General features: G+C 35.2%; 1 protein-coding gene across 2 annotated transcripts; it reads left to right on the top strand.

Annotated features, from left to right (window-relative positions):
• Positions 1–729: 729 nt before the first annotated feature.
• Positions 730–6,946, top strand: LOC123551028 (uncharacterized). 2 transcript variants are annotated; one of them, XM_045339637.2, is made up of 2 exons: positions 730–856; positions 4,306–6,946. In XM_045339637.2, the coding sequence occupies exon 2, from the start codon at positions 5,306–5,308 to the stop codon at positions 6,359–6,361; it is 1,056 nt and encodes a 351-aa protein (XP_045195572.2). In that variant the 5' UTR covers positions 730–856; positions 4,306–5,305; the 3' UTR covers positions 6,362–6,946. Both variants share the same exon structure in this region, with proteins under 2 accessions (XP_045195572.2, XP_053396448.1).
• The last annotated feature ends 14,910 nt before the right edge of the window (positions 6,947–21,856 follow it).

Below are 21,856 nucleotides of genomic sequence, written 5' to 3'. Positions count from 1 at the left end.
GTAAAATGGCTAGTGTTTCTGTAACTTTATAGTTAAATTGTCAGGAGTGTTATAGTTTAAAGATCTGGCTTACAAGGTAATTTGAAAACAAAGATACATTCAGTTGGCTCATGTACGACTGCCAAAGTCTAATACAAAAGACAAATCAAGTTTTATTTTAGTCTTTAACAGTCATCAGTCACAGCTATTTAAATATTTTGTTTCGCTGTTTTGAGCAAACCACTTGTAATTCATCGAAATACATTACATATTTACAAACTTAGTGCTGATTTACTTTTTCCAATTAAATATATGCTTCATTCTAACTAAATCAAGCTTTATATAATAGAAGGTCAGTATTAAAGAACTAAACTTGATAAATGCTGTTCTTAACATTTAGCCTGCTAAATTTCCAAAATGGACTGGTCCATCATTCAATTTGGGTAATATCATTTATTATTCGAAGGGGTGTTCACTGAAGATTTAATGACTGAATATCAAACAGTGCAGACCATGCTAGGCCTTCACATACATGCAGGCTGATCTTGGTCTGCACTAGTCGCAAAGGCAGAATCACTAGATCGTGGTCTGCACTGTTCGTTATTCTGTCAGTAAATTTTCAATGAACATCCCTTTGAATAATAAGTGGTACTGCCCTGTTTGTATGATGGACCAGTCCATTTTAGAAATATAGCAAGGTAATGGTTAAAGGTAGGTAACAACTGGCTATCAAAACCTGATTAAATGGTTGAGTTATCCTCCTGTTCAAACAGAAAGAGGAAGTAAAAAAGGAAAAACCATAACTAGTCATTTCAAACATCCGATCTGAAGAGGTTTTATTATAAAAATCAATTTGCTTATTTCAAACCAAACAAAGGTATGTAATTTCACACATTTAAAGTTATATTCACGGTGAATTAGTTTACAATTTTGTGGTTTCATTCAAAACAGTTATTTCACGTGGATTTGAGTATGTATTATTTCAAATAAATGGGAATCGTTTGAATAGGTACCAGCCACAAACTACATAAACTTTAAATCCGATCAATAGTTTAAAATACAGTTTAGTGATTTGTCTGAAATTATATATATTAGTATTACAATCAAACAACATAAGGGCACTGATCTTCAAGGCCAAATGGTTATTTTTAGCCCATCTGAGCATTAAGTTTTGTGCCTATCATCAGTCTATTGTCCATACTTTTCATCAGACGTCTCCTCCAAAAGTTTCTGTTACACCGTTACCATTGTCCAATTTTGAGATTTCCCTGTTCCCCCATTTTACAAAACAAGAGGGTCATGATGACCCTGGATCGCTCACCTGAGTAATATGAGCTACATGTTTCAAAGATCAAACTGATGATAAAATATTAAGAAAGTCAGTAGGTCACATTCATGGTCAATGAAATTCAGTTTTACGATGTGTGTGCAAAACTGTGTATGTCATCTAAATTTCAAAGCTGTATCTTAAAAATCAAGAAAGTAGGTCAAAGTCACAGTCAAGTGACATCATATTACTTGGGGTCATCAAGAAATTATAATTAAACAGTCTTGGAAATAGGATCAAATGATTTTTAAGTGTTTTTTTTTTCTATATAGCTCACATAGTAACTAAGTGACCCCAGGGCGGGGCCTCTTTTAACCCCAGGGGCATAATTTGAACAATTTTGGTAGAGGACTACTAGACAATGCATCATGCCAAATATCAAAAGCATAGTTCGTATGGTTTCAGACAGGAAGATTTTTAAAGTTTTTTCCTATATAAGTCTATATAAAACTTAGGACCCCCAGGGCAGGGCCTCTTTTCACCCCAGGGGTACAATTTGAATAATTTTGGTTTTGGACCATAAGACAATGCTACAAACCAAATATCAAAGGTATAGGTGTTGTGGTTTCAGACAAGAAGATTTTTAAACTTTTTTTCATAGATGTCTATGTAAAACTTGGGACCCCCGGGGCGGGGCCATATTTGACCCTAGAGCGATAATTTGAATAATTTTGGTAGAGGACCATAAGATGATGCTACATGATTTTATGTAACCAAATATTAAAGCCCTAGGCCGTGTGGTTTTGTACAAGAAGATTTTCAAAGTTTTCCCTATATAGGTCTATATAAACCATGTGGTCCCCGGGGATGGGCCATATTTGACCCTAGGGTGATAATTTGAATAATTTTGGTAGAGGACCACTAGATGATGCTACATACCAAATATCAAAGCCCTAGGCCATGTGGTTTTGTACAAGAAGATTTTCAAAGTTTTCCCTATATAAGTCTATATAAACCATGTGACCCCCCGGGGCGGGGCCATATCTAACCCAAGGGGCATAATTTGAACAATTTGGTAGAGGAACACTAGATGATGCTACACACCAGATATCAAAGCCCTAGGCCCTGTGGTTTTGGATAAGAAGATTTTTAAAGTTTTACATTTCGGTTGCCATGGCAACCAGAGTTCTGCATGGAATTCAATTCTTTGAATAATTTTGAAAGGAGGTCACCCAAGGATCATTCCTGTGAAGTTTGGTGTAATTCTCCCCAGTGGTTTTCAAGAAGAAGATTTTTTAGAAAATGTTGACGGACGCACGACGGACATTGACCGGCCACAATAGCTCACCATGAGCCTTTGGGTCAAGTGAGCTAAAAAAGAGTATAATCCAGTAACTGATCTATAATGGCAAAGAAATGTTTCTTCTGGGTGACAATCTTCAATTTTTCTAACTTGTGAAAAACAATGTAGCTGTGGGAGCTAATAATAGGATAATTAAAGTGCCATCTCCTAAAACACTTCCCGGTTGTTCAGCACCTTCTGACAAAAATTTAGGGCAATTTTAAACTTTAAACAAAATTAAGGGCTGAAATTAGGAGTTTGTTACAATCTTTTAGATACTTTCGGCTAAAATTAAGAATTTTAACTAAAATATTTAATATAGACCTTCAGAATTCAGGTCTCTGTTATCTAGTCATAGCCAATAACACACAGGGATCAGTCGTCTATAAACTGAATAAAACTGCTTGCATTGAGTAAGAAGATCTATAAAACTACATAAAAACATATTTAGCATGAAGTACTTCCCTTTATATTAAAAAAAAACAGCAACAAAAACAGAAATTGAGGGTGAAAAAGTAGAGCATTTTTTTTTTATTTCCCTTTGATTTTTAATTTTTTCCAGGAATTTAGCTAAATTGAAAAAAAAAGGAAAAAAGTAGGAATTTTAAGGACACTGGACAACCTGCCACTTCAGATTTTGAAATAATTCTGTATAAATATTCCCATCATGTTCCTCTTCCAAAAGTGTTTGATTTGTCAAAATACATGTTGCTGTGAGCGAGCTAGTTTTCCCAGTATTTTTCTACAGATAAGTAAGAAAATCTCTGAATCTTCAGCTCAGTTTCACAAGTAATTTGGTAGAAATGTTTCTTTGATCATGCTCTCACAAAATTATTACCTATTTCAGCTGTGAATCTCAGGCGAGAGATCTAGGGCTATCAGGGCCCTCTTGTAAATAAAATTCACATTTAATATCAAATTCTCTCAAAAATTGCACTTTCTTACCCGAAGGAATAACCTTCAAAGGCACATTAAGTATTGTCTAAAAGTTTCTATTAGATAAGCCAATGATTATAATATGTTATTCCAATGTTAAGGTAGTTCTGCAGGTTTTGATTAATCATAAGTGATGGTGTAATGTTATTTATTCTGGAAAAAAAATCGAGAATAATGCCTGGTAGCCTTTACACAGGTTGTATAAATATTACCAGGAATCTATGATATCCCATGTGTTAAGTGTTAAGCAATCAACACTACTTTCTTTTAAAAGTTAATTTTGACAATAGATAGAGAGTAAAATAATTCCAAATATAAACATAACATAACCAGCAATGTAATGACTCCCATTGATATTTGGCAAACTATGAAAAATTAAGTACACCAACCAATGCGTTTTATTTGGCCATAAGATTGAAAATAGGCAAGTCTACAACTTTGAAAAATTTCATCAAAATTAACACAGTGAAAATTTTTCTATGTATAGATGAAAATGTCATCTTATTGGCAATGCGATCTTTTCCCATAGAAGCCCATTGTGAAAGCAGGATAATCGAAGCAATATTTTCAAATCAGTCTAACACAAAATCAAGCACACAACCCTATCTTCCTTGTTGGACGAGTTTTCTTTTGGATACAATGATGCTTTGAAAAAGTATTGTTTAAAAAATCTACATTGTAGAAAAACATTAGTTTAAAAATGTGCATAACTACGTCGAAATTAATAGTACAACATATCAACTGAGTTCCAGTCAACACAACTGCTGTATTTATTTTTCAGAATGTTTCAAGCACCAGATTACATAGAGTCAGTGTCAGTAATACTGTCAGAAGTTCTTTCTGATATAGGAGTAGATGAGAGGATTGTACTTAAGAGAAGAAGAGCAGCTTTACTGGCAGAATCTATGGGCACAATAACATCACAACTACAGGATTTCAACTGTACAGGATACTTCTTCGGCAGCCAGTCAGAGGGCACAACAACACTGGCTCTTAATTCAGACAGTGACCAACTAGTGTGTCTCAATGACTGTAATGTGATACAAGATAGAAGTGACTGGAAACCTAATGTAGAAAATTATCTGATGATCCAGGATGATACTGTATCACCTGGCTATTGTCTTCTGCAACATCTGAAAAACGATATTCCACTTCCATATCATACTGTACATGATAAATATTTCAGTGAAAGAAAAGGAAAAATATTGATCAAGAATAAAGTCATGTCTGAAAGAGCAGCTGCTATCTATGGGAGAGGAATCAGACACGGTCCAGCACAAACATTACAAGAAAACCTGGGATGACTGATACAGACCTTGTTCCTGCTTACCACTGTAAATCCTGGCCTCTACAAGCAAGGCAGTGGCTAGACTGGCAAGGTGTAGGTCAGTGGCCTTCAGCTGACATGAGAAGATACTGTGGCAGTACTGGATGTTTCCTTGTTGCTGTTGGAAGCAAGGGCAGTGAACATGAGGAACTTGAATGGAGAATATCAACATCCCTAGCTGAAAGATGCTTAATGTTCAGTCTCAATATAACACAAATTCGATGTTACGTCTTGATGAAGATGATACTGAAAACCTTTATCAAGCCATACTTTGAAGATACCATTTCAAGTTTCGTGTGTAAAACAGTTATGTTTCACTGTATTGCAAATACACATTCAAACATCTGGAAAGAAAAAAAACGTACTTGGGTGTCTGTCATTGTCTTTATTTGTTCTACACAACTGTATTTTGAATGAATATTGTCCACACTTTATCATACCTGGAAACAATTTGATGAAAGGAAATATACCACACAAAGATAAACCTTACATTCTGCAAAAACTAGGTGATGTTGTAACTGGTAGGTGTATAGCATTACTGGGGATTGAGTGTGACTGTCTTGGTTTAAGGCTTCAGCTTAAAATACATAATATAGGCTCTGTCAAAACGAGTGTTTCAGAATACATATTAAGGTCACTTGCACTCAATTTTGATTTTGTCAAAAGGTCTTGTCTAACTTCTATCAGCACCAGCAACAGTAGTTATGAAGAAGCTGTACAAACACTGCGGAAGTATATTTCCAAATTAGATGATATCTCTAATCAGTGTGAAGGAGTGGACAAATCAGCATGCTGTCTTCTTGCACCACAGTTTTGTATATCCCTGGGAACTGCCCTAGCATCCCGCAGCATTCATTTGTACAATGCAGTATCAGAGGAAGCTCTTACCTGGATCTCCCTCGGCTTGAACTCAGATGTTTCATCTGGTAAACTGAAGCTAGCATCAGTCTATAACTGTACAGGGAATACTTGGAAAACGGAAATTACCCTTAGAAATATTGAAAGAAGCTATGACTTAAACACTGTTGAGCCTATTTGTTGTTGCCATTCTTACATCAAACTAACTCCAAGAAAAGGATTTTGTGCAATATCTAATGATCATAATGAAGAAGCTATTCAGCATATTACTGCATTCTGTGTTAGCTTTCTGCCATATGAAATAAAATGTGTTCCACATGAAATGCAGTATGAAATGTTTAGATCTCCGAAAGACGATCTAACTTTCAGACCCCTACAGGACTACTGGATAAAATGGGCTGTGGTTGATTCTCTGCCTTACCTCTACTTTCTACAATACAAGACCTACAGATGTCTTGGGAGACAAGATGAAAAGAAAAGAGCACTGTCTAACCTTCTCAGGACAACTGACCAAGAACCAAATCTTGGACACAGAGAAACAGCCTTAAATTTACTAGGACAATGCATGGAACAAGAGAACCGGGCTACAGATGCTTTGCGCTGCTATTTAATATCCTTAAATCTAAGGAAGAGATACAATGTTGCTATTTAATATCCTTAAATCTAAGGAAGAGATACAATGTTGCTATTTAATATCCTTAAATCTAAGGGAGAGATACAATGTTGCTATTTAATATCCTTAAATCTAAGGGAGAGATACAATGTTGCTATTTAATATCCTTAAATCTAAGGAAGAGATACAATACTGCAAAGATCCACATCTGTAGACTTTTATCAAGTTTACTAACTAACAAGTAGAGAGCAAGAAAAGCAGACCGGTTGGCGAAAGAAAAAATAGACACTAATTTGAATATTTTGTCAGTATTCTTCTCATCTGTGAAAATATTCTAGTTTTGCACATCAAATCAAATTTCACCTTTCGGGTAAACCACTTATACACTGTATTTAGAAACAGGACCTGTTTTTTCAAGGGGCCTTTAAAGAGGTAATCTGAAGATTGTCTTTTTGCATCAGGACAGTAGATAAAATTAGCAAATGATTTTTTCGTCGCAAAAATCGAAAGCATTGGAAAATATAACTTGCACTATTTTATAGAGATATGCTGTATTAGCAAGTTTACCAGTTTTACAAAGTGTGTTGATTACAGCTTGCAACCTAATACAAATCATGTGCACCAGTAATTTTCAGATATAACTGTAAATATTCCCACAAGTTAGAAAATAGGAGCCTCCATGGCCGAGTGATTAAGGCTGCTGACTTCCACTCATCGATGTGGGTTCGAGCCTCACTCGGGGCGTTGAATTCTTCATGTGAGAAAGCCATCCAGCTGGCATACAGAAGGTTCGTGGTTCTACCTGCGTGCCCGCTCATGATGAAATAATGCATGGAGGGGCACCTGGGGTCTTCCTCCACCATCAAAGCTGGAAAGTCACCATTTGACCTATAATTGTGTGGCTGCAATGTTAAACCCCCAAAAAATAATGAGTTAGAAAATAGGTACTGTGGAACTTCTGAATACAGGACCTTCCAAAAACCGTAAACTTATGAAAATCGGACAACTTTCTTGTCTCGATTTTTCTCCTATTTTCTATACAACACCGTATTTCTAAATACCAAAATTTGAAAATTCTGAACAACAGATGATAAAATTAGACTCATTTCAATACAATTTTACTTCCAACAAGAGCTGTCTGTTGACAGTGCGCTCAACTATTGAAAGAATTAATGCAAGTATGGGGTCAAGATATTACCACAAAATTTCAGACAGAAGAAGAAAAATAGATAAGAGAAACAATGTACCTGTATTTGTGGATCTGGATAAGTATATTGCACTATATGGCAATGTGTGACTATGATGATTAACAAGTGTTCAAAATTTCAAAGCCATACATCAAAGAGTTCAGACAAAATATGGAATGATATGCGATATATTTCTATGTCAAAAAGGGCCATAACTGAGCCAAAGTCCTAGTCCTAGTTATGTAATCTTGCCTACATAAAGTAGACTTTGTGGTCAAAGTTTCAAAGCCGAAAAGTTTAACTGTGATTTCCAAGTCAAAATGAGCCATAATTCAGCCAAAATAGTTGGCAGAGTTATGTACTCTTGCCTACAGTGAGATAGAGATCATGAAGAAACAGTTGTTTAAAGTTTCAAAGCCACATGTCAAATAGTTTTGACAAAACATATAGACCAATTTCCAAGTCCAAAAAGGGCTATAATTCAGCCAACATAGTTGACAGAGTTTTGTACTCTTGCCTACAGATAGAAAATTTTATAACGAACAAGTGATAAAAGTTTCAAAGCCATAATTATGTCGAACAGTACGTTTCCTCAAAATATGAACTGGTATGAAAAACCTAACCAAGATTTGTACGTTAACTCATTCTGCACGCGCGACGCATTAATGCGTCGGCCGATTGTTATCTGTATACCGCGTGCCGCTTCTAGGCGGTGTTGTTATCTACATCTGGAAACCGCACGCCGCATACATGCGTCTTTACAGTAGTAGCTCTGAATTCCGTGTGACGCTTTTAGTCGTCGCATTTCATTTGTCTTAAATAAAATATTTTAGTTCTTTCCAACAAATTGGACCAATCATTTTTTTTTGTTGCGTAACATTTTTAAAACATAAATAAAACCAGTTGTTGTGAAAAAATAAATGCTTTTGTTGAAGAAAGCTGTAAAAGCGAGCGTCGTTCGCGTTATAATTTGTGATTTCTCGAAGCCTGAAAATTACGGATGATTTTTATATGATCGAAACATAAAAAATATGTAAATAAATGAATAAATAAATAGATAGATACCAATGACGATTCTGTGAGAAATGACAGTTGAAATTATGCAACCCAAAAATACATGCGTTTTCCCTCGTCGCTATGCAGCAAATAATGTTATCTGCGGAATCAAAGAATTTTACGGCTAAATGAGTTTACTTTTGATTATTATCGTTCTTTCGTTTTATTACAATAAAATAATCATAAAACATTGTGCCAGAATTTCATTCAAATCCGTCAAAATTTAGCAGAGATTAAAAACCCAGCTATGGAGCTAGGAAAGGCGTTGAGTATATAAATAATGTCTAATAAAAAAACTCATAGAATTATTTTACATTTTCATACAGCGCGAACATTGTCACATCTTTACGCCGTGACATTGAAAAGAAAAGAACTTAAATATCTTCTTTTTCATGTATTCTCTAAGATTAAACTTTCTTCCACTCATGCACAATAGAACTTTCATTTTTACCTATGCGATACGACAATGCTCATGTATGTATGAAAAAGGTAAAATCATCTTGTGGGTATCTATTTATTTATTTATTCTGTTGTTCAACTTCGAAACTGTCTCTTGATCTATAGAATAAAGTATTAATAATACCTCAATTATTCCGACAGCTTGTGCGTGATACTTTGAAACTCTACAAAATTGTTTCAAAATTCAAATTAAAATTCATAAAGTACATGTTTTCTGAAAATTAGTCCAAAACTAGAGATGCTTTTGAGAAAAGCGCATGTCTCCCACAACTGCCCCTATAAAAAATGTCTAGTTTCTCTAGATGGTTTAGACGAGTGGATCCAGTTAGATGGTCTGGATGAGTGGATCCACTCAGTAATTCAAGGGCCATAAATCAAAAGTGCCTGGGCGGATTTGGCTAGTTATCGAACTTGACTAAGGTCTTATGGCCATACACATTTTGTTAAAGTTTAGTGAAGATCGGATGAGAAATGTTTGACTTAGAGAGCGGACAAGAGTAAAAAGGCGGATTTTTCAGTAATTCAAGGCCCGTAACTCCAAAATGCCTGGACCGATTTGGCTAGTTATCGAACTTGGCCGAGGTCTCATGGTCAAACACATTTTATTTAGGTTTGGTGAAGATCGGATGAGAAATGTTTGACTTAGAGTGCGGACAATACTAAAAGGCCAATATTTCGATAATTCAAGGGCTGTAACTCCAAAATGCCTAAACCGATTTGGCTAGTTATTGAACTTGGTCGAGGTCTTATGGTCATACACATTTTATTTAAGTTTGGTGAAGATTGGATAAGAAATGTTTGAATTAGAATGCAGACAAGAGTAAAAAGGCCGATTTTTCGATAATTCAAGGGCCGTAACTCCAAAATGCCTAAACCAATTTGGCTAGTTATCAAACTTAGCTGAGGTCTCTTGGTCAAACACATTTTCTTCAAGTTTGGTGAAGATTGGATGAGAATTGTTTGAATTAGAGCGCGGACAAGAGTAAAAAGGCCGATTTTTGGTAATTCAAGGGCCATAACTCCAAGATGCCTGGACCGATTTGGCTAGTTATCGAACTTGGCCGAGGTCTTATGGTCAAACAAATTTTTTCAAGTTTGGTGAAAATCGGATGAGAAATGTTCGACTTAGAGTGCGGACAAGCTTTGTGACAGACAGACACACACACACACACACACAGACTGGAGTAAATCAATATGTCTCCCACACCACTGTGTGGTGGGAGACATAATAATGTGATTTTCAGCACAATAGTTTCTGTCTACAATAGTTAAAATATTCACTTATTTTCATTTTATTACATCTTCATATTAAATACATACACTATTTTTCATGAAAAAATAACTTTATTCTGATGCGTTTTGATTGCCTAGATGCGTTTAACTGGGAAAAAATTAGAAAATGTTAGAAAATGGCAATAATATTTATCGAAAATCATTTTTAAGAATTGTTCTTCTTTGTTGTTTAAAGCTGTGAATGATAAAATGTAGCATTTTATAAATGTTGTTAGCCAAAACAAGAGAATATTAATATGGTCATTTGTTTTGTGTCTTCAATTCAACGGTTTGTTGAAATGACTGTATTACACAGCTGCATGAAATTAACTTTGTTGCGCAGCTACTTCAATTTACTTACAAAGCGTGCAAATTCCATATAGGACAAAATCAATATAATTTGCAAGTCTGAAGTTGCTCTAAATCACAGAGACGACTTATGGTATTTGTCCAAATCACGACAAATGTGACCAGTTCTAGATTTTAGATTATTTTTATTATGAAAATCATGAAAATAACATTGAGTCATTATTTCATCAAAGTGCCCATACCTTTCTACAGTTTATTACTTATATAGAAATAATTATAGCTGAACATATGTTCATTTGATTTGGTCTACTACTTCAAAAGATATTCTAAACAGAATTTGATGGTAATGATCTAATTAGTAAGTATTAATTAATATCGGAAACTGGTAAGCCAGTGGAGCTGAGAATTATGATAGACAAGTACTGGTCAAGTTTTAATGTATGCATGACTGTGTGATATAATTGTATGAAATAGGAAGTGGGCGTGAATGAATATGTGAGAGAGTTTGGAGGGAAAATTGAAAGAGAAAGTTACAGAGAAAGTCCCTAGATGAAATGTTGACCATGGTTGACCATGGTCTCCACGGTTTTTATGGCTGACCATGAACTAAAGTAGTCAACCATCAAATACCATGGTGAAAACGTGCATGGTGAGATAAGATTGGCCATGGTCAGCCATGGTCAGAAAAGACAATCAACAGTTTGACCATGGTCTACCGTGGTCAACTTTTTTCAACCACGTTTGACCATGGACATGGACATGGTCATGTTAGTAACTTTCACAATTATCAAGTTTTACAATGCATCAAAGATGCCTGACTGCATTTCTGCTCCTAAAGTTTTCCTAGATATAGATTAGTTTTCCTACATTTATTATACGAAGACACTGAATTCAAAGGTAAACTTTCATAGTCTGACTATAATTTGTTGTCATCTTAGCAATTTTATGACAAATAAATGACTGACTTGCAAAAATAGATATAGACTGAAATTGTCATGTATTTTCATGATCCTTTCAAATTTATATTTATACATTTAATTACTTATCTGTGTTGGTGAAATATTTTGATATATTTTAAACAAACCTTATAATTTGTAAAGTGCAAAACAATGTTTCAAATATACTGATTTTAAGATATAATATGGACGGATTACACCAAACCGGAAGTGTCTAGCTACTCAGTGTTACATGTGAAGTAATCCAAAATGTAGTTCCATGCTATGGATGAAATCTGGTATAATGAGTGACATGAGGAGGTGACAGTTATATTTTTGTCTTAGATTAATTACTTATTGTATTGAGAAAAGATCTAGACCATTTTCATTGTGAATTTCTTGGAATAAGTTTTATTCTTTGCGAAAAATGTCTACCTACGCGTAATTGCTAAACAGCTGTGTTCATGAGGGCATTTTTAGAGGGTGATGTTTCTCAGAACAGATTATTTTTCTTATATACAACCTAACATGTCAATATTTTTCTATTTTTGATGAGAAGACATGTCATATTAAATGACCATATATGGTTTTCATATCATTGAAATGCTCTAAAATGCTCAAAATGAGGTCTGAATATTTTATTGTAAATATGAAATAAAGAAGAAACTAACTGAATTGGTAGAATGTAACCTATATCAAAATAGTGTATTTTGATTTCTCGTTACAAAGTAATTTTTTCACATGATTTACCCAAATTTTCAGTATATTTGCCTAAGTAACTACTACCGAAGAAACAGTCTCTCAGAATTTTGAAATTTTCTCCAATATGATTTTATGGAACAGTCAGTTTCTTTTATCAAAATTTAGCCACCGACAATGTTCCATTATAAATTATAATATCATCAAACAAGATATCAACAATCCCTCCATATTGCATACTTCTTTAAAATGTAAAAAAAATTGCAAGTCGATAGATCAATAAATGAAAAAGGAATTAAATTTTAGTAGTCAGATATACACTTGATTTTATTTCTGTCCATTTTTAACCTCATGTGAGGACTGGTTCTCACCATGAGCATTTGAGCTTTTGTGTTTGCTCGTTGTCCGTCAGGTATCTGTCAAGACTGATCCCTGTGTATATGGACTACCATGGTAGTTCATGGTCATGACCATGGTCAACCACATTTTGACCATGGTCGACCATGTTTTGTTAAATGGCACCACAGTTTTTATAGTCAATAATCACCATGTTCGACCATGGTCGTGGACCATGGTTGACTGTGGTCCACAACCATGGTCAACCACGGTCGACCATGGTCCCCAACCACGGTCAACCATGGTGATTATTGACTATCAAAAACCATGGTGCCATTTAACAAAACGTGGTCGACCATGGTCAACCACTGTATTCATCAGAATTGATGAAACCTTGCATGAGTCTTTATCATGATATGAACTTGCGCATCTCCTATTTTTCATTTGGCTCCGCCCCCTATTTTCAGAGTTATGCCATAAACATGTCAAAAAGATCACTCTCTCCAGATGCAGAAGCATCAACACATAAAGCAAAAACAAAGTTACTGGTTCAATCTTTCATGGAATTCTGAATTTCCTTGGATTAATTAAAGTGCTGTAAGTAATAATCATGCATTCTTTACACAACTGTTGGCTCCACTTATCAATTCAATATAGAAAACTTGATGATTTTTTCATGAAAACGGTTATTTAGCGAGTAAAAATGAGCGAATATTAAAGTCTCCCTTATTTTTACCCAAATCTCCCTTAAAGAAAGCCCTGTTGAGGCAAATCTCCCTTACTGACCGTCTGAAAATATGGCATGTATGTTATGGCCCCTGAAATAGTCAACAAGAGGGCCATGATGGCCCTATATCGCTCACCTGTTATCACTGCACTTGAGGACAAGAAGGTCCTCAGAAAAAATATCTAAGTCCAAAGGACAGGAACAGCAAAAGGAAGAAATTTAACCAAAAAGAAAACAAAATTCTTACAAGGTACAGATATGTCAAAATACACCTAAAAATTGGAGGTACCATCCATGTTGTACCACAGAAAAGTGGTCTCGGTTTTTCCGTACAGCCAATAATGAAAAAGGTACTAAAAATAAGCTATTTATAGTAATGTAAAAGGGAAGTAATTAAAAAAAAATATTGTAAGTGAACAAAAGAAGGATCTGCCAAATAAATCTGTTGCCATAAATGAAATTTCAGATCAGTATCTTCATTAGTAATGGAGTTATACCCATTTTAATTTGAAAGAAAGGGAGGTAATTTGACATAAAATCAGTCCATAGTTATCTACCCTGATTGGCTCAGTCCAACTAATGACAATAATGAAATTTCAAATAAGTCCTATAAGTACTTACTGATATAAATCCATTTTGATTACAATCAGGGAAGGTAATCAGATATAAAATAACTCTGGAACCTATGATTGGATCTGATTTGTCATGGAATCCAAGATTTATTGTTGTTGAAGGCATTTTGGAAGTTTGTATCAAATAAAACCATAAATGAAGTCTCTATATGGCTGCAAAAGCCAAAATAGCCAATTTTGGACCTTTAAGGGGCCATAACTCTGGAACCCATGATGGAATCTGGCCAGTTCAAACAAGAGTGCCAGAATGTCACAATATACGCCTGTCAAAGCAAATTTCTTTACTCTAGCTGTATACGTTATACGTTATTTATAGTAACAACTAAGGGAAGTTAATCTTAAAAAAAAAAAAATAAAAAAAAAAAAAAAAAAAAAAAAATTGAAAGTCCACATAAAAATCTTTACCAGGTAGAGATTGGTCAATATACACCTCAAATTTGGATGTAGCATGCATGTTGTACTACAGAAAAGTGGTCTCGATTTTTCCCTTCGACTAGTAATGAAGAAGTTACAATATAAGCTATTTATAGTAACAACAAAGGGAAGTAATTCTAAAGAAAGGAACTGCGCATGACACTTCCTCTCATGATGGTGTATAATTGTGCCAAGTTACATCAAAATCCCTCCATGCATGAAGAAGAAATGCTTCGGACAAAGTCATTCTTGTATCTGACCTTTGGCCTCTACGTGTGACCTTGACCTTAGACCTAGGGACCTGATTCTTGTGCATGACACTTCGTCTCGTGGTGGTGAACATTTGTGCCAAGTTATTTCAAAATCCCTCTATGCATGAAGAAGAAATGCTCCGGACAACGTTTTCATTCTTGTATCCATTGACCTCTAAGTGTGACCTTGACCTTAGACCTAGGGACCTGGTTCTTGCGCATGACACTCCGGCTCATAGTGGTGAATATTTGTGCCATGTTACATCAAAATCCCTCAATGCATGAAGAAGAAATGCTCCGCACAAAGTCATTCATGTATCTGACCTTTTGTCTCTAAGTGTGACCTTGACATTAGACCTTGGGCAAGTTTGGTTAAAATAAAATCATAAATGAAACCACTATCGTACAGACAAGAAATTGTTAACACACAGACAGACGCACACACAGACTGACGACGGATTAAGGGTGATCACAAAAGCTTACCTTGTCACTATGTGTGACAGGTGAGCTAAGAGAACTATTATGGCCCTTAACATGCTCACCTGACCTTGATATTTGACTATATGTCATGACACTCTGCATCTTCAAATGCAATAATTTTATTTAGTCGAGAAATCATTCATCCCGAAATATGAAAGAAGACCATCCATGGATGCTACAGACCAACGTTAGTGAAAATCCATCAAACACCGGTTCATGAGAAGAAGTGCTTTGAAAGATTATCTATTTTTCGAAAAGATGGTTAAAAAGGGGCCAAACAGAACCATCTGAATAAGACTTGAGATAGGTCTGTACAAGGATGCTACAGACCAAATTTGCTGAAGACCATCAAATGGTTCTTGAGAAGCTATTTAAAGTTGCCAAATTTTTATTCTGGCATACATCTATATAAATTTTTATAAAACATTTATCCTTGTAAGAAACAAAAAAAAAATGTCAAAAAGTTATGACAATGTTGTTTCAAGACATTCTGATGACATTTACTGTGACTGAACTGGACTGGACTGGACTGTTAACCCTATTCAAGTAATTAACTTATGGTGAGGGGCAAAATGTTAACAGCCCTGGAAACACGATCATGGCAGAACACAGGAACCTGAAATTCTATCCATAAGCCAACACAAGTCTATATAAAACAAGAGGGCCAAGATGGCCCTAGGTCGCTCACCTGAGAAACACACCATAACAGTGTAAACATTTTTGACCTAGTGATTTCATGGAAAAAAATATTCTGACCAATTATTATTAAAATTGGAGCAAAAACAAGTATTTTCTTTGATTTGACCTAGAGACCTAGTTTTTGACCCCAGATGACCCATATTCAAACTTGGCCTAGATTTCATCAAGGCTATCATTCTGACCAAATTTCATGAAGATCAATTGAAAAATACTGCCTCTATCGCATACACAAAGTTTTCCTTTGATTTGACATAGAAACCTAGTTTTTGAACCCAGATGACCCATATTCGAACCTGACCTAGATTTCATGAAGGCAATCATTCTGACAAATTTCATGAAGATCAATTGAAAAATACTGCCTCTATCGCATACACAAGGTTTTTCTTTGATTTGACCTAGTGACCTAGTTTTGGACCCCAGATGACCCATATTCAAACTTGACCTAGATTTCATAAAGGCATTCATTCTGACTAAATTTCATGAAGATCAATTGAAAAATACAGCCTCTATTGCATACACAAAGTTTTTCTTTGATTTAACCTAGTGACCTACTTTTTGACCCCAGATGACCAATAATCAAACTCAACCTAGATTTTATCAAGGCAATCATTCAGACTTACTTTCAGGAAGATCAATTGAAAAAAAAACAGTCTTTATCGCATACACAAGGTTTTCCTTTGATTTGACCTAGAGACCTACTTTTTGATCGCAGATGACCCATATTCAAACTTGACCTAGATTTTATCAAGGCAATCATTCTGACCAAATTTCATGAAGATCAATAGAAAAATACAGCCTCTATTGCATACACAGGGTTTTTCTTTGATTTGACCTAGTGACCTACTTTTTGACCCCAGATGACCAATAATCAAACTCAACCTAGATTTTATCAAGGCAATCATTCTAACCAAATTTCATAAAGATCAATTGAAAAATACAGCCTCTATCGCATAACAAGGCTTTTCTTTGATTTGCCTAGTGACTTAATTTTTGACCCAAGATGACCCATATTCGAACTTGACCTAGATTTCATCAAAGCAATCATTCTGACCAAATTTCATGAAGATCAATTGAAAAATATAGCCTCTATTGATACACAAGGTTTTTCTTTGATTTGACCTAATGACCTACTTTTTGACCCCAGATGACCCATATTCGAGCTTGACATAGATTTCATCAAGGCAATCAATCTGACCAAAATTCATGAAAATTAATTGAAAAGTACTGCCTCTATCGCATACACAAGGTTTTTCTTTGATTTGACCTAGTGGCCTAGTTTTTGACCCCAGATGACCCATTTTCGAACTCGGCCTAGATTTCATCAAGGTTATCATTCTGACCAAAATTCATGAAGATTATTGAAAAATACAGCCTCTATCGCATACACAAGCTAAATGTTGACGGACAGACAGACAGACAGACGACAGAGATCGAGTGATCTTAAAAAAAATAACCTGTGAGCTAAAAACACTCCCCTCTATATATGTAGTGATAGTAAATTAATAATTGATAGGCCACTTCCAACAGCCTTGCTGTTGGGTTAACCCTTTAGCAACATGGTTAGTGTCCACCTACAGATCACTAGGTCTGGGTTCAAGCCCTTAGGGACCTTAGTATTTTCCCTCTCAGGGTTTACCTTTATGGCGACGAGGATGTGTGACCGAATCATGCAGTGAGCATAGAGGGTTATTCATGAGAGCTAATGAGCTCTGAAAAGTAAAGGAGGAGAAGTGTAGTGATAATAGGTTTATAGCCTTGCTGTTGGGTTAACCCTTTAGCGACGTGGTTAGTGTCCACCTTCGGATCACAAGGCCTGGGGTTTGAGCCCCAGTAATGACCTTGGTATTTTCTCTCCAAGGCTTTACATAATGGTGTCAGAAGAGTTTGACGGACTCATGCGGGCATGGAGAGTTATTTTGGAGAGCTGGTGAGCTCTGAAAAGTAAAAAGTGAGAAGGTTGATAGGCCACTTCAGCTGTTGGGTTAACCCTTTAACAACGTTGTTAGAGTGTCCACCTACGGATCTAGAGGTCCGGGGTTCAAGCCCCAGCCAGTGGTGACCTTGGTATTTTCTCTCTTGGAGTTTACTTTATATATACAGGGAGTTGTTTTTTTTATAAAGACTTGTAAAGGGTGTTTTTTTATATAGACTTGTGTTGGCTTATGGTTCCTGTGGTCAAATTCATAATGTGGTATTACAATTTAAAATGTCATTAATCGAAATATCTACTGGTTGCCGACCCAGATTCGGACAATTTCACAACCTTTTCATCTGTCATATTTTAATTTTTAATTCAAGATTCATGAAATGATACCTGAATCAAGTTCAGTTCTTTGTTGTTGCTAAACACAAATTTGTTTGTATATAAAAATAAACTGAACACGTCACTGAGGCCCGAAAGAGGGTACGTAAATTTTAACGTTTTCAGCGTGTTGCAGGACCCAGAAATCGGACAGTAGGAAAATACTAATTATCATCACTTCCGTTTGGCAGAATCACGTTTAGGTCGGTTTTAATGATAAAAAGACATTTTAAGTATTATTAACCTTGTTTACATTCAACTGTAAATGTTTGATGCTGCCGAGAGTTTGAAAAGTCCAGCTGGCCTACATACGACACAAAATTTTAGGTAAAACAATTTGGTTTAAACGAATTTAACTCATGGTATTAATGGGAACACACTGATACTATTTTATAACACGCAATTTTCTCGTCGGCATTTAGCAAATTGTAGATGAGTTACCCTTGAATAATGTTGGGGCATCTAAACATGTATGCGCATGCGCACTGAAAGCACATGCAGCTTCCCCCTGTGAGAGCTGTCACAACATTTCGTGAACAAATGTAAATATTCCATTTTTGAAAGTTTAACTTACTGATTGGCAATTATTGCAGATGATGTTGCACATAATGCAAACGTCTACGTACTTGTCAAGAAATGATCAAAATTACGCCAAAATAAGCGTTTACGCGACTGTTCGATTTTCTGGGTCGTCCGAAATTCTGGGTCGCCAACCAGTACTGGTTTCGAAGCAGTTTCCGTCATAAAATGAAGGTTTTTAAAATATCTTTTTTCTTGAACGTTTCAGTTCCGTAAAATGCTCCCAAAGAGAACACCTTAGCTCTTCTGCTTTACGAAAACATAAATATCAATAGTGTCTAGCGGACGTGATAACACACAGAGGGGCTCCAAAAGGGGTGAATAAATAGAGCTGAATCGGTTGACTACAGAAGCAGTTTCCGTCATCAATTTTTGTTTTAATAATTATGTACATTTTTACAGTGAATACGACTAGAAAAGCACCATCCGTGTTTTTTAAATCTTTCTGGTGAAATTACTTAATACAATTTTAAGAAGTTTGAAGGTTCAGGTGTTGAAATAGGCTTGTTGAAAATAGGAGGTAAATTAAGAAGAAGCAAAACCTGAGACACGAACTCGCGATCTCATGCTTGTGAAGCCGATGTTCTACCGATTGAGCTAATCGGCCAGTTGAAATCATAGCGACAATTTATATATCTTATATACACATATACTACGTAAGGGATACAACCGTCACTTTGTATAGCACATAGTATGTGACCAGTTACCCCCCCCCCTTGGATAAGAAAATCTGGCAGGGGTAACCTAATCATCTATATTTCATATTGGTTTTTGCTTTCTTAATTGTGAAAAAAAAATATTGCCGATGCACAAAGATGACTCATTTTTATCTTTATTATGTATTTTTGGTAAATCATCTGGTTTCGACTGCCAAAAGGAGTAACTTTTCAACTTAATTGGGGATTACGGAGTTATTCTTTGCGCATGCGCATTGGTTGCAGGTGAAATCCCCCATGTGCTGAATGTAAACAAAACAATTATGGAATGAACAATTCGAGTTTTCTTGCCAAGTTGGAAAGTTTTTACCCTTTGTTGCTGAAATTTCACAGAGCTCTGGATTGCAGGGTAGCGTTATGGAAACAATCTCGACTTCATTGTGAAGAACGTCACGAAACGTAAAATAACCCGTTGACGGATACTACTAGCCGACGGAAACTGTTCCGAAACCAGCACCAAATCTATCCAAATTATTTCCGGAAATTATTTTGACTAGCTGATAATGGGATCTTTTCAAATTTTCAAAATATCTTGAGTAGCTTTGAGTTCATAGTTAAAAACAATTTTTACGGGGTATTTTCTACTTATTTTCTATTGTAAAGGATTTCAGCCATTTTCGAAGGAAGTGTCTAGCCGTCCCGTAACCGGACGCCTAGCCTGCGTTTTAGCCGCCCGGTAATTAATTTCTTAATGAATAAGTGATGATTTTATATAGTTTTAACTGTTATTTACTTAAGATATCAATACTCATCTGTAAACAAAATATTGTGTGAATACATATCAAAGTATATCTTTTATCGAATTATGAACACTTGACTACTGTTTTTCTAAAAGTTTTGTACATCACACTGCCGCTATTGAAATTAAATGTCATTTAAAACAGTTATTCATTTAAAAAAAAATATTTGAATACTAAAATACGATATGTTAGTATTTCAAAACTGTTTTTATTTTGAAAATCCAGTGAAAAAGTTGTTAAAATTTAAAAATTCCGATCCCACAAAGACATTGTTTTGCCCGCCACCAGATGAACAGATTTTAATGAGTGACGTCACGGCGATCTCGCAATTTTTTATTTCGGCATCGCATGAATAATGCAGTGATTTATTCGAGATGATTAAAAGTAAATCTTTAGTATGTATTCATACAAAATTTTGTTTGCAGGTAAGTATCGATATCTTTAGTAAATAGCAGGTATCCATTAGAAAATCCATTAGGAAATCTATTAACGGACGGCTAGAAAATCCCGGTAACCGGACGGCTAGAACGCAGGCTAGGCATCCGGTTACCGGACGGCTAGACACTTTCATTTTTGAATCTACATTGTACTAAAATTTCAATTTTTACTTTATTTAGCAATGGATTGTTTTTCTTGCACTATTTGTGTCCATATGTACAATGGGAAAATACATTTTTGGTCATAAAATTGTATTTCAAAAAGATCCTACTACCAGCCCCGGCTTATCGTTTATATCTGGATCCGCAATTCATGGACAACCATAACTATTACAGAATAGGCGGATAAAGTAGTAAATAAACTAAATATTAATTAAATACATATCCGTGGCAAGATCGTCGCTCTTTTCGATCAAAATTTAAGTACAGAAACGAAACTTTCACAACTTGAATACTAGTACAACTTTGTTAGATAAATTTTGGTAATACAAAGTTTCTAAACTGTTTTTTTTTTTTTTTTTTTTTTTGTTTTTTTTTTTTTTTTTTTGTAGTCCTCTCTTTTAAATTACGGAATAAGAAATACAGAGGTTAAAAGTTACAACACAACTAAATCAAATTCTTCTTTGCTCAATACAATTTCAGATCTGGTTATCTTATCTTTTACAGAACATTACGTTTCGCATAATTTGTCTATCTGATAATTATCAAACTGCCAATGATAATGTCCTCCGCAAGTCATTGAATACCCATCTCTACCTACGTTATGACTATTGACCGGCACACCATTTAGTAAGTGTTTTACTACATGATTTGCTGTGTTATTTTTAAAATTTTGACTTATTAGCCCAGTAAATACAAGAATCTAGTAAAAAAACTAAAGCCTTCTCAAAAGGTTAGAAAAGACGCTTTACATCAAATCAAAGAGCTATAAAAATAAATATTTTATACTCTTTTGATCAAATTATTGAAATGTTCCTGCAACCAGATCAGTGACTGGCCCTTTCATATAGAGAAGCAAACGGGGGTATAAATGAAAGTATCATTAGGTTGTATTTGATACTGTTTGATATTAAAATTCATTATGTACAGATTTATTGGACGGTGTAATATTTAAAAAAAACCTGCAGTGATTTGATTGAGGCAATCATGGGCAATACACAGTGGAAGACCTTAGCACTGGAAGGCTTGTATGCCTTCAAACTAGAACTTGGTTCCTCACTTAATGATACGAAGGTAACTGGTTTATAACAAAACAGTTAGTAGCACCAACAACATTTTCTTTTTATATTCATGTATTTTTTTAA

This window comes from Mercenaria mercenaria, chromosome 4, assembly GCF_021730395.1.
Source record: "Mercenaria mercenaria strain notata chromosome 4, MADL_Memer_1, whole genome shotgun sequence".
Classification (NCBI taxonomy): Eukaryota; Metazoa; Mollusca; class Bivalvia; order Venerida; family Veneridae; genus Mercenaria; species Mercenaria mercenaria.
Note: the sequence above shows the minus strand (reverse complement) of the source record. Positions and strands in the feature narration are given on the sequence as shown.

Coding starts and splice junctions, on each gene's coding strand:
- LOC123551028 (XM_045339637.2), top strand. CDS start 5,306: ATGAAAGGAAATATACCACACAAAGATAAACCTTACATTCTGCAAAAA.